The 14,318-nt window shown below is 42.5% G+C and overlaps 1 protein-coding gene across 1 annotated transcript in view; it reads left to right on the forward strand.

Annotated features, from left to right (window-relative positions):
• The first annotated feature begins 2,549 nt into the window (after positions 1-2,549).
• The window catches only part of myt1la (myelin transcription factor 1-like, a), a 40,941-nt gene continuing 29,172 nt past the window's right edge, over positions 2,550-14,318 (forward strand). Inside the window, exons 1-3 of the mRNA XM_070925351.1 lie at positions 2,550-2,604; positions 3,334-3,367; positions 7,264-7,326. Coding sequence (XP_070781452.1) covers positions 2,550-2,604; positions 3,334-3,367; positions 7,264-7,326 — 152 coding nt within the window. The remainder of the gene's footprint in view (positions 2,605-3,333; positions 3,368-7,263; positions 7,327-14,318) is intronic.

A 14,318-nucleotide genomic window follows, 5' to 3' on the forward strand; every position in this document is an offset into this window, starting at 1 on the left:
CGTATGGCTTTAGATATTACAATAACAAGAGCCAGACAGGAAATTAAATCTTCATCATTGCAGTTGGGATCAAAACACCACGTCACGGTTGTCGAATTCATCCAGAATCGACCCAGAATCCGAAACCTAGCCGAATGTTTTATCAAGTTTCTACAAATTGTAATTTTTAGCTTTTGCTGGCCATTAGAAGCTCTGTGATTGGATGTTTCTGAGGCAAAAACACAAAGGCTTTACATAATGTATATAATGTCTTAAAACTTTTCAACCGAAATAGAAATAATAGCAAATTCGAATATGCAAAAACAATTTATTTTATTAGAAATTAAAAGAATAAAAACAGAGAAATAAATATTATATAATGAGTGTTTATTGTTCAGGCAAACGCAGAACAATAAAGTTTTGAACCTGGATTTAAAGGTAGTCAAAGTCCTGGCAAGTCTTGTATCTTCTGAAAGTTTGTTCCAGGTCTGTGGTGTTAAGTAAGTAAAAGCAGCTTCTTCTGAAATGCACCTGGGGAGTCATAGTTTTTATTATTGCACACACAGAGAGTTATTCATTCGCCCCCCCTCCACTTCGCAACTCTATTAATATTGTTGTTCATATTGAAACTTACTTTTTTTGCAACATTGAAAATTCCTAAAATGAAATTCAGTCCACAGGCTGAGATGTTGAGATGAATTATTCTCCTGATGTCTGGCTGTGGTTGGTTTCTGCCTGGTGAGACTATATTAAAAATGAAATTACTGATGATTGTGATCCACTGCCACGCTCCTAGCTGCTGCTCTACCGTCGTAAGTTTCAAATCTTGAGTTCACATCTGGCGTAGTAAGAAGATGTCTTGTCTTTGAAGCACCTCGTCCTTTCAGGAGTTAGATAGACGCTGTAAAATCCATGTTGTTGGCCTTATTATGGGTCATTTATTGGCGATGCTGCAGGTTACTGAAATCTTTTCAGCAGTGAATCTGTAAAACCTCTCCAGAGAAACACCTAATTGACTGAATGAATGAAATGTTATGCTGTAGGTTACGGAGATGTTTTTAGCAGTGAGTCTGTAAAATCTCTCCAGAGAAACAACTAATTGACTGAATGAATGAAATGTCACATTTGAAAATATCAGCTGAAATGTGTCCATGGTATTTGGCAGGAGTCTCTCAAGTGTCGAGATGTCATTACGATATCATAATTACACATTTCACAGAGACAGTAAAGTTCAGAAGCAGGAGGCGAGCAGGTCAGGGTTCGGTGTCAAACAGCTGCTGACAGGTTCGATTCCTGCAGCAGGAACCTGACATCCAGCAGAACTGAGGAATTGCTGTGTTTTGTTTTTGCAGATCATGACTCTGGAGGACGGCTTCTGAAATTCAGTTTGGTATAAAGACTCTTCAGCTACATGACCAGTGCTACACCGAGCTCTGACCAGGTAGGGACACTGTCACAACCAGCTGGTTCTGGTTTTGCCAGGATATATAAATCCCACTCCAATCATAGATGTGATGTGTAGCCTTTCATAAACTAGCAAAGAAATAAGACAAAAGGAACACCAACGACAGAAGGGCAAGTAAAAAACAATTGCTTCTTGTCCCAGGAATCTGGAGCCGGATGGAGCTTTTCATAGTTAACCTGAAGTGTTTACTAATTGGAGATTTACGTATCACTAAATTAAAACAGGTTGCACCACACAAACTAGTTCTTAAGTAGAGGTTAGACTGCATGTTCACACACAGTAAGTGCAGGTGTAGCTAACTGAATCAACTGACAAAGCTAACGTTAGCTTGCTGATATGCGAACCACATAGACAGAGTGAAGAGTAAATTAAATATGGAATAAGGTCGACACATCTGACCTGACACGTGATAAAATGCTGCTTAAGAATAATGGGAACTGGGAATATTTAAAATCATGTTTCACAAAAGTAACATAACATACCTCAAGTGACGTCAGCTAGGTTAGCATGTTTCGCCATAAACTGCATGAAACTCTGAAACAAACTTATTTCTTAATATATACATGTACAAATAAAACAAATAATGCCTACATTTACAGAGGACTGTCAGTAAAGGATAATATATTGTTTGGCAGTTATGTTGCAGCTTGTAATGCTACAGTGGCTTCCTGTTTAACATAGTTGTTGGTGCTAGCTCATGGCGTGCACTTTGCTACTTGTAGAGACATTGCTAATTGTTAAGTTTCTAGCTAAATCATTGCTAGGGTGTTAGCAGTGCTTGCTAGTGGCTGCTACTGCCCTAGCTTCAGCAGGTGGTGGCTAAGTTGTTCAAAGTGGTCGCTAAGTGCTAGTTAGTTGGTTGCTGAGTACTAATTCGTTGGTTACTAAGTGGCTAGGGTGTTATTCAGGGTTTAAAATGGTTTCCAAGGAAGCTAGTTGCTAGGTTGTTGCTAGCTGGTTATTGGGCTGTTGCGTTTCCAAGGGATTTTGTAGGTGGTTGCTTTGTGCCCAGAGACACACTTAATTATGTAATGAGCAAAACCCACAACATGTTCTCTTCCTGCCATTACAGTTTCAGAGTGTTGACATGTGGTTTCCTCTTCAGATGGAGGTGAATGCAGTTAAAAAACGCCATCGCACGCGATCCAAAGGAGTCAGAGGTATGAGCCCGTCTGTCTGCTTTCTGTCTGTCTTTTCAAAGCCTGGTTCAAGACATCTGAATCACTGCACATTAGAAGAAACAGGCTAAGTAAATAGCCGACTCAAGGTGAAGTTAACATGAGCTAATGTAGTTAGCTCGCTAGCTTTCCAAGATTAGCCAGCTAGCCTATGCAGCCTGTTAACCTGCTGGGTCTAAAAGTGTTAGAAACATCCTGTGTTTTGTTTATTTGGTAAGTGGCCATGCTTTAACAGTAATGCACTCTCATCTAACGTTATTAGTATTTATATTATATATTTATTCTTGGCCAGCAAATTGTCTTTGGATGAACAACATGCTGTATATTCTTAATTCTATTCCTGTTCTTTGTAAACTTGCTGAAGTTGTGCTAACTGTACGCTGCTTAACGCAGCCTCTGTGTTGACAATACAACAGCAGAGCAAACGGATGCTAGTGATCTGCCATCGGATATTAATAAGGATATTTATGATATTGATATATCAGGGTATGGAAACTTAAATATGCAATACTTCAGTGAATAAGTTTGTGACAATAAAATGGACATTCAGTCTGTTTGTCCCTTTGTCTATTGTCCCCACCCTTATGCTAAATACAAGTATCTTAATAATCTTAATCTGAAGTCCACATACAGTAGATGTGTTAATCATTGTTGGCTGACTGCAGATTGTTGAAGTGATAACATCCATTTCTTTTGTGTCTCTGTCTGAAGCCGCCGTGGAGGCAGTAACACAGGAGCTATTCAGGTAGGTAAACCTCTGCTGAGCCACACTCCACTGCATTATGGCAGCATGCATTCATTAGAAAATAATATTGATCATAATAAAGAATCATAAAGAATCGTAATTCGTGATGTGTGGGCCCACCACGGTCGGCTTTAGGGGTCCAATGTTGTTGCCAGTCACGTGTCAGGTGACGGTAGACTCCGTCGCTCAGGTGGTCAATGATGGAGAAACCTTCAGGGTGGTGATTGGGAGCTTAGATCCACCTGATCTGAACCTCAGATTCAGAAGAAGCACTTGAGGATTCTGTCCCTGTTGTGGAACAGTGGACCATCTCTTCTTCTTCTCATCTCTCAGGAATTAGTGAAACAGTGAGAGTTAGTTTAAGTCAAGCTCGCCAAGGTTGAGCCTTGTCACAGATTATTTTTGGGACTTTTTATGCTCAGGACAGCTGAGGATTGTCCAGTTTGGTGAGACAGAGGTATATGTACCCACCTCTGGGCATGGGGAGTTATCCCATACCTACCTAAAAATACTGAGTGCAGATTAAACTACAATAAATAGATCGTGAGAAGAAGTAATTGTGAGAAAATCATGATATTATGGAATACAGTAGTATGTTAGTATGTTGCATTTCAATTTGACCAATAATTCATTACATTTTGCATCATGACTGGAGAAACACAGCAGCAGCGGCTGACAGTAAATGCTGAATATCACTACCTGTGTGTGTAGGGGAGTTGTTTCTGCTTCACTTAATCTCATTTAGTAAAACTGACAAATATTGGTGTGTGCAGCAGATTATGGTTGAACCCGGTTTGATCCAGGTCAATGCTTTACTGTAAACAACATGTCCCGCCTGCGCTGTGTGAGCCCTGAGCAGAGGAGCAGAAAACTCAGCGTGATTCACCCAGAATTTAAATGTGATGGGTGCTGGTGAGGGCTGTGCACCCAGGGCCAGACATGGACACAGCAGCTTTGAAGTTAGCAGTAATGGTAGAAATGACTCATACAGTAAATACTGTGAAATACCATAAGCATGTCATGAGCAGTCATTGAATATTTTTCATCAATTTTTATTTTCTCCATCACAGTCACTGACTAATCTGACTAATCTGCCGGGATAAACATATACAAATTAATTTGTCATTGTGGTGTGGCAGATTAGGGGATAAAAGACATGTGGCCGTGATATTAAAAGTCTTCCATGACTTAATGTTAATTGCTAAATAAACTCGTCGCATCTGTTAGCTCAGTGGGAATCTGAGCTGCAATTTCTGCTGCAGCTCTGAAGTTTAACTTTAACTTTGGTTCTAAGTGATTTTTGTCCTGCTAGCTGAGGACGAGACAAACAACAGGCCGAGTGTTTTTGGTGACCCGCTGACCTTTCCTCTAACACCAACATGTGGAGAAAGAATTCCACTTATTCAGTGGATATATTGTAGTGAACTTGAGCGGTGAGCCCGTTCACGCTTGAGTCGAAGGAGTTGAAGCCCCCCGATAACATCAGTGGCCCCTTCCCAAAGTGGTCCGGTCCAGTGTCTCAGGAGTGGGTGATGGAGATCGACAGTATTCTTGTGGTGCAGAGAAGATACAGATGCGCCAAAGCAGGATGCAGTCCAATCCAACAGACCTGCAACCTTCACGAAGGCTATGATGTTCAGTTATTGTTGGAACAGTTTTAAAGGGGTGTCAGGGTCATTATGGACGTTTGAGTTGCTGTTGAACTGACAGGTGTCTCTATCATTTTGTCCACCCCATTTATATCAGTGAGGGGAGGCTATTATGTATGTACACCTTTTTCACCCACAAGTAGTCACTTCCAGCACCAACTATTCTGGACAGACACTGTATTTGGGGCCTGTCCTCCATGTCTTTATTGTCCAATCATTTCCTCACTTTTGCGTTGCGAGCGCGTTAACCTAAACAAGTTATCCTCATAACCAATGTGAAAAATCCTCTTTCCTTAAATGTTCTGCGAATATGAGAACCAGGATGGAAACTGTCTGCGCTCTGCGTTGAGTCAGGGTGTTAACATCAGTAATTCAGATCAAGAAAATAATACTGCAGTCAAGAAACTTCCTGAAAGAAATATTCAGTTGCTTTGGAAACAAGTGGAAGTTTCTCACCACAGAGGAACAAATATTCTGTAGTCTTAAGAAAAAGGAGGATTTTAAGACGCAGCAGCTTGTTCAGGTTAAGGTTGCACTGATGCATTGTGGGAATTGTATCATGATTGTTTGACATTGTATTGGGGAAGTGAAGACTGTACACACACACACACACACACACACACACACACACACACACACACACACACAGAGCTGTGCTGGGATCAATAAGTCAACACTATCAGTCTCTGCTCCCACACAGATTGATGAGCTGCCTCACCTTGAACAAACCGCCTCCTCTTCCTCCTCTTCCTCCTCTTTTGCTCCACTCGTTCTACTTGTCCTCATGTTTTTCTCTCCCTCTCCTCTTCCTCCTGTTCTTGCCCCTCTTATCTTCCCTATATTTTGGTCCTTTTCTTCCTCTTCCACCTCATTTTCTCACCCTGCCTCTATTTATTCTTCTCCTCCTCTTCTTCCTCTTTGCCCCCTCCTACGTATCTCCTCCTCATCTTCCTCTTCCTAATCCTCCTCTTATAACCCCCTTCCTCTTCCTCTTTTACCCCCTTGCCTTCTTCCTCTTTCTCCTTTTTTTCATCTCCTTCCGTGTCCTCTTCTTCATTCTCCTCCTCCTTCTCCTCCTCCTCTGCCTCCCTGTACTCGTGATGTTAAATCTTCACCTTTATCTTCGTGCAGCTCTCATTTTAGCCTGCAGTTACAGGGTGTACAGATCAGGTGATGTTGGGTGGAGGGTGGGTGGAGCTCTGCAGTGCGGGGTCAGAGGTGGCGGGTGTGGAGTCCCTGAAGCCAAGCGGCGTGCGTTGGCTGGCGGTCTGCGTGTCTTCAGGGCAGATCTGCCTGAAAGCTGCAGCAGAGTGACTCAGAGCTCCGGAGAAATCTGCTGCCGACTGCAGCCACGATACAAAAACAAAACAAAAGCATCCAGACAGAAACTCTTCGACCAGCTGCTGACGGTGAAACCAGCTGAATGAAATGTGTTGAGGCCAGATGGAAATTCATCCTTAATCTTCACTAGCATTTTCAAATGTTTGTTAACTTCCTCCACTTCGCTCTAAACCCTGGACTACAGAAGGACCCGGCTGGTTCAACCTTGTTTATTACTTATTGATATTTATTAACCCGAGGCTGACAGTAAGCATGGGATTACCGGACGTTCAGACCGAAAACAGCAACTGCGCAGGTGTTGTTGTTGATTCAGGTACCGATGAGACGATGAAATGTAATCCAGGAAGGCCAGTTTGAGTCAGAGATCCATCATTTTGAAGGCACACTGCATAACGGGTCACAAGACTCTGAGACCTGATTTCACACTTCTGGAACCTTATCAAGGCTGCAATGTATGTATGTGATTGGCCAACACTGTGCGTTGGCGGATGAGGTCATATTGCGTTGTGAAAAAAGTTGAGCCAAGTTCAACTTTTTTCCTGAATTGTTTTTGCCGAAACCCTCCGGGCTGACGTCTTTCAGTGCCGTTGTCTGTCTGAACACAGCGTATAGGAAAAGTCCACAGAAAGTCTAGCGGGCAAATTTGTATCTTTGCTTGTTTGTGGAGGACAGCAGCGAAAGCAGTTACAATGGATTCTCAATGGAGAAAAAAACGTTCACACCCCACTCCTGCAGTAAAATCCACTTCTCCATCATTGATCCGTATGTTCAATATGTTCCAAACAATCGTCACTTTGCCAAGAAACGAAGCTGCTTTCAGGCTGAGATGGAAACAAGTCCTCCTACTGTACCGTGTGTGTGTGTGCTGCTGTGTGTGTGTCCTGACCGGGTGTGTTTCCTCCTCAGCTGTCCCACCCCAGGCTGTGATGGCAGCGGTCACGTCAGCGGGAAGTACGCCAGACACCGCAGGTACGGGCTGCTCGATATATACTTTGTGCATTGATAATGAAAGATGGCCGGTGTCTCGGTCAGACAGTTGGAGGCAGTGTTTTTTTTAGGTGGTGTTGTTGAAGGAGCTCTAGTTCTTTGAAACTGTGTCACCTGATATTAAGGACATTTGCTCTGGTGCTGTGTTTCTGGTTCTTGCTTTTTGTGTGATGTCTTAAACTTTGCCCTGTGAGATATTCACAGGGTGAAAGTGTCAAAAACTGTTCAGGTGTGGACGAGAACAAATCAGATTTTGAGATTTCCTGTTTCAGCTTCCCATTTCTGCACCACTTTGATTTTAAAAGACGATTAAAACCCACCTGAATTAATTATCAAAATTTCAATTTTGCATGACCAGTTGCATCTTGTTGCATTTCCCCAACTTGTTAAGTTTCCCGGTGGAGTTTGGCATTTTAAATATTTCTGCTTCATCCAGTGAGATTTCATAGAGATAAAAAGCACTGAAATGTTCCACTGCCAGCAGCCAGCGCCCGGTAAATTACACGAGTCATTTAAAGGCTGATTCTGAGTGTCTTATTTTGATTATTATTTGTCAAAAATGACTTAAAATGATGGGGATTTATAAGTCTTTGTCTAAAACAAACTGAATTAAATGAACAAAACGAAAACTAAAATCTGAAAAAGAGAGTTATTTTCTTGGTGGATCGTAAAAGCATTATTTGTGGTGGAGGTGCCTTGGACCTGCCTGCAGGCTTCAAACGTCTCACCCAGCAGCCCAGAAACCGAATGGTACCAACAATAAATGAGCTCACGTCACGGTTTGAAACCTCCTGGATTGGCAGCGTTTGCAGGTCGCAGCCTCCAGCTCAGTAAATCCAGCGCTCTGTCACAGGGTCGCAGATAGAAAACCAATCAGGCGGAGTGTGGAGCTGTGAAGTCCTCGGGTCACACCGACCGATGGCTGTCCGTCCTGCAGCTGGAGGAGCTGGACTGCTGGGTGGTTTCTACCTCAGATCTCTGTTGCCTTTGGAAACGGAGAATTACCAACAAATGCTGCAAAAAGTGACGCTCTCTACGAGTCATTTCAGCTCGTGTTGAAATCGTACTTTTTCTGAAGTGAACTTGCAGGCAGAGTGAACTCATTGTACCCAAGCTGAAAAACCATCTTAACAAGTCAATTCTAGTATTAAAGTCTTAAGATTATCGTATTTTTCTTGCAATGAGTAAAAACCAATAGCATGTGATGATTTAATTTTCTTCTACTGCAAATATGTTGATTCATTTTTTTCCCCATGTAGAGCTACAAAAACGTTCCTCTGCTTGAATCCTGGTTGAAACATCATACATTTTATAAAGATGAAGGTGAAATATTGATCAAATCAAGTGAACTGTGGCTGCATCGAGGTAGAAGTGGACCACAGAGCTTTTCTCTCAGAGACAGTACCATTTGAGGCTGTGGAGGAGGAAGTCATTTTCATTTAGTTAGGCATATTTAGGTGAAAAGAATCTGATTTAACATCCATTATGAAATCAAAGCACTTGTTGAGTTGTTTTGAGGTTATTTTGGAGTGTCTCTATGGCATTGTTTTTCAGTGTAGAGGCTGTTGTGTGTGTGGGAGGCTGGCATATAGTTTGCATGGCTCAGGACAGCGGTGGTTTGACGCCTGAGGTAACGGAGAGATAATGAGAAGGGCAGGATGGCGAATCGCTGGCAGAGCAGACGGATGGTGCTGCGAAGGGCACAGAGACGCTCAGGAAAATTCAGCATGAGGAGGGCAGGGAGGCAAACTCCAAAATTAGAGCACTAATATTCACAAGAAATGCTACCTTTTTTATAAATACTCCGATGGCAGTTTTTAAAGGAGTCTTCCAAAATAGTAGAAGCTGACGTAGTTTATCAGCTTTGTGTCAGCATCCTGTTTTATTTCATCTCATCTGTCCACAACAGAGTTATTGTTTACAGCCAGTCAGGAGGCAGGAGTCTGTTGAATATACTGTGTATATTTATATATGTGTACTTATTGTCTCATAAGTAATCAAGCAACAACTTTAACTCTTTACTGAACAATCCTGAGAAAGAAAGCGGCAGGTGGAGTAAACAGCACAGTGTAAAGAAAATAGAAAGAAGCTACCGTGACTGACCAACACTAGCATGTTTCCTGCTTGCTCGTGTGTTAGCAGTTAGCTCACTACAGTAGTTCACCAGCTAGCCCTGCAAGTGGTCTCTATGTCGGCCGCGTCTTTAACGTCTTGTGGCAGACTGTGTGTGTGTGCTCGGTGGAACCAAAACCCAAAAGCTAAGATCTGGAAAGCCAAAAAAACATGCAAAACATAAAACCTACTAGCTTGAAACACAACATCACAAAACCAAGAAATCCAAATTTTCAAACTTGAAAACCGACAACCAAAACCGAAAGTGCACAAATCCAAAATCTAAAATCACAAAACCCCAAAAGTCTTATCCTTATGGCTTCTTATTCATGGTTATGGATCATTTTCACAATCCTAAAAACCAGCAAACAACAAAAACAAATGTACAGTAAGTGGTGATTATGAAGCTTTACAGAGTCACTCTCCATCACGTGGCGTGGTCTTCATGAGCAGGTTGTCCAGTTGTCACAGAATTGTAGAAGAGTTGTTTTCTGAGCACTTTAAGGACTTCTCAACTAGTCTGGGTTAAAAAGCTGAGGCTCAAAGTTCTTTCTTGACATTGGAAACAACATAACAATCTCCTCTCATCATCTCTGATAAATAGTCGCGCCGACAAATTAATGAAGTGAGAAAAGTGACAGAGAAGGAAAGACAGAGGTAGAGAGACGTCGAGCCAGACAGAAACTGAGAGAAAAAAGAAAGAGAGAGAGAGAGAAGTAGGTCGTCTGATGGTTCCCTCTCTGGGGAAACGACGGCTGAATCACTTAATCAGTTAATCATCAGCTGATCACAGGACTGTACCGTACACAAACGTCTGATTTCACAAAGACACGACAGAGAGGGAGAATACAGCGTCTGCAAAATCATCCCTTGTTTTCAGCTCTGTTTTCTTTTTATACCTTCTATACAGGTTGGGAAGTTTCCTCCGACTCTGCTCAAACATTGATCAACCATATCTGACTTGCTTTATTTGACATAAGCGTCTTCCCCAGAGTCAGATGAGAAGATGGATATCAGTTTCATCTCAGTGTGTACAGTACAGGAACAGGGCCAGGATGTGTTTCGTCTAGCTTGGCACGAAGACTGAGAGAAGTGGGGAACTGCTAGCCTAGCTCAGGTTTGAAGATATATTACAATAAAAGTGTGTCAAGGCAAATGGACTGAAGTGCATGACATTTTCTGGCCATTATGGGGCATCACAACAAGCTAATAAACAGGATAATATTAGCTTTCATCTGGAGTCGTGTGTCTGGCTACCTGCCCATTAGCCTGTTAGCTCTGGTCTGGTCTCCACCAACCCCTGAGAAAAATATCTGGCTCTTTAGCTGCTAAATGCTCCACTTTCTTCACCAGCTAGTCTCTAGGTTTGTCTCTCTGCAGTTTGGTGCTGGGCAGGTGAGACTAAAAGCCGTAAGAGCAAAACAATCTAAAAGATGATAAAAGGCTCCATAGTTACATGCTCCGTCATTTGACTCACTGTTCATGTAAAAATATTGATTAGTGCATATTTAAACGTGTGTAGTCTGTTTGGTTTGGACTCCTTTTCGTGGGATTTATGACAGAATATCACCGTCATCTCTGATTCTCCTTTAACCTCATCTTGTTCCTGATCCTCAACCTGCTGTTTTGAGAGCCAACATTTCTCCACATCGCCCTGCTGGGATCTATAACTTCTTGAAGCAGAGACACAGTTAGTGGGGGGCGGGAGGGCGGGGGGGGGTTAGTTAGGTTCAAAGTCCCTGTCTCTCCCTCTCTTCCCTCTCTGTTTCTCGCTTCCCCCCCTACCTTTCTTTGTCTCTCTCTCTCTCTCACTTTACCTCTCTCTCTCTCTATCTCTCTCTCTGGAGGATGTCACCATGGCGACAGCACTGTGCAGATGCTGCAGTATGAGGACCAGGAGGGATGCAGCCTGTCTCCCATGGCAACCACTAGTATAGGATGTGAACATCGTGTCGCCCACCCCCCCCCCTTTCTCTCACTGCCACCACCCAATCTCTTATATATCCCCTCCAACCCCCCCCCCTCCTCTGTTGGTGCCAAAGCGTTGCCACGGCGATGAGTGTTGGCATGTGGCGTTGCCGGTGGCAATGATCCCACCTAACCACACATACCTAGATGTAATTATCACACTGCAGTTGATATTTCTGTCGCCTGTATCGCTCTCTCTTCATTGACACCAAGTACCGACGCTTTTTAAAAACGTGATAATATTAAAGTCACAATCCAAATATATAACTGATGATGATGATGATAACTGATTAACAAATCAAACCCAGCAGTGACTCAGCCTATACTCATTAATGAAGAAGTGGACCGTTTATTAGAGATAGGTAAACAAAATCTAAATTTACGTCTTACAATTAAACCAGTCGCAGAAAATCCCTGTTTCTGGTTGGCTGACAGGTGGTGGCCTCTGAGTCTAAATATGTGCCCAAGGTATATTGAACTGCAGGTAACCGTAGCAACAGCACTGATGCTTCAGGCTCTGATTGCAGTTAAGTGAGTGGTGAAAGTGACCCGACCACGGGTTAAACTGACTACAAACACACTTTAAAACATGAAGGTGGATTTAAACACAGCTTCTCTTTGTTGCTTTGGGAGGTTGCCGTGGTATAGGAGACAATAATGGACTCCCAGGCGTCCTTTTAGAGACAATAGCAGACTCCAGGTGTCCAAGTAGAGACAAAAATGGACCTCCAGTGTCCTTTTAGAGACAATAGTGGGCTCCCTTTGTCCACATAGAGGCATAAAATGTACTCCAGTTGTCCATGTAGAGACAATAGTGGCGTCCAGGTGCCCATGTAGGGACAATAATGGACCCCAGGTGTCTTCACACAGACAACACTGCACTCAGGTGTCCTCAACGTGACAATAGTGGACTTAAGCTTAAGATTTCTTTTGGCTGTAAGCATTTTTTTTTGCTCCTCATCATGACACGTAGTGACGGCTGTAATTCTTGGCAGTCTGACAGATGATTCGGTCCCCGGTCTGTTTCTGCAGTAAAGACATCGGGAGACACCATGAACTTGTTTTCACTCAGGAATTTATATCCTCTGTGGCAGCAAAGAGGCAACACGCCAGCCTGGCAACACTGATAATTAGTCTGAAATCTGATCCTCATTAGTCAGTTGAGGTCAAGGTCTTCATGTCGACAACCAATAAGTTATCGATCGATCCAACACACCGTATGTAATCAATCACAGTGCATCATATCAGACTGCAGCAGATCAGTTTAGCAAGAGGAGAAAAATGTGATGTGTGAACCCCCCCACACCCCCCCTCCACATAATTACCATGCGTAGTCTCTCGCCCTTGTCTGCAGCATTCCCTCGTTTCTGATCTGCTTTAATTACCACCGGAATTTTAATTGGCGGGAGACAGCAAGGTGGCTGAGGTCACACACACACACACACACACACACACACACACACACACACACATGCAGACAAGCTGGCAGCCTGACAGCTTATAAGGTAAAAGATGGTGGGATCATTTGAGGAGAATCACAATTTCTCTTCTCTGCCTCTTATCAATTTGATATTAGCATGCTAACACGCTAAAGTAAGATGGTGAACATTATGCCTGCTAAACGTCAGTATGTTAGCATGGTCACTGTGAGCAGGTTAGCATGCTGATGTTACCGTCACTGCATATCCTTTTGTCTTTTTGTTTTCCTCCCTGTTGCCTTGAACTTTGTGACTTCATTTTTGAAAAGTTTATTAATGTTATTAAAGGGAAAACAATGCCTGAATATATTCTGTGGTGTCTGCTTGTACCCAAGCTTTACCCCTCTATTCTGACTATAATATAAAAAGATTCAGTAAGGCTCAATTTATCATCAAGTCATTGTTAAAAGGTGAAAATGGTTCTCTGTTACAGGTTTGTCAGACAAACACACAGCGGTTTCAGTCAGAAAAGCAGCGTCACCTCCTCCAACTCGCCCTTCAAACACAAAATAAGCTCTTTCATATGGAAATGCACTAATTGATTTCCTAAAATCCACATTAAAGCCGTGTATAATTGTGCTTGCTGTTTTGGAGCAATTAAAGCAGAATTTTCCCAACAGTTAATGACTATAATGGGATTTGCGTAATTGAGGCCCCGGTTGAATAAGCTTTGGGGTTTTTTTTAGAGGCTGGTTCTCCTCCTCGGCGAGGGCGAGTGGAAATCCACTGCAGTGTCTCAACACATGGACCACAGCAGAGGGAGTCGCAGCACTTTCACCTTTGACCTTTACATACAAAGCCATTCTTTCTGATGACCCTCCTGCTTCGAGCAGTGTACCATGACATCCGACTCTGGCCTTTTCTTGACACTTCTCTGCAGAAAGACATTTTTCTTTGAGCCTCTCAACGCTAGAGAATGACATTAAATGTATTTATTTTTGCAGTTAATATACAAGTGCTGTGTATATCTGAGGCCTCCATGTGAGTCCATGCTGATACTAGGCTAACAGAAATCCGTGCGTACTTATTTTTATGTTTTTTATGCTCATGTTATAGTTTGACATTTGAATTATGGTGTGATCTCCACAGAACAAGCTTTATGTCGTAATGAAATAAATATTTTGAGTTCACAAAATATTTTTTAAAATGTTGAAATCACAACAAATTCCAGGTGAGTCCCAGGTGAAAGCCGGAGAACCGTTTCAGCCAATCACGACAAGTGATGATTACAGCATGATTAAAAAGGTTGAAAAGCTGATGATTCTAAATGACCTTTGGACAATGGATCTCTGCTGGTGGTATTGATCCCTTCATGGAGCAAAAGATGTAAATACTTTTAATTGAATTCTGTCAGCAATTTCTCCTCATTTGAGCCTTTAACTCGTGACGCGCTCAAGGTAAAAGGACCTTTAGACT

The sequence above is a fragment of the Enoplosus armatus genome, chromosome 19 (assembly GCF_043641665.1).
Source record: "Enoplosus armatus isolate fEnoArm2 chromosome 19, fEnoArm2.hap1, whole genome shotgun sequence".
NCBI lineage: Eukaryota > Metazoa > Chordata > Actinopteri > Centrarchiformes > Enoplosidae > Enoplosus > Enoplosus armatus.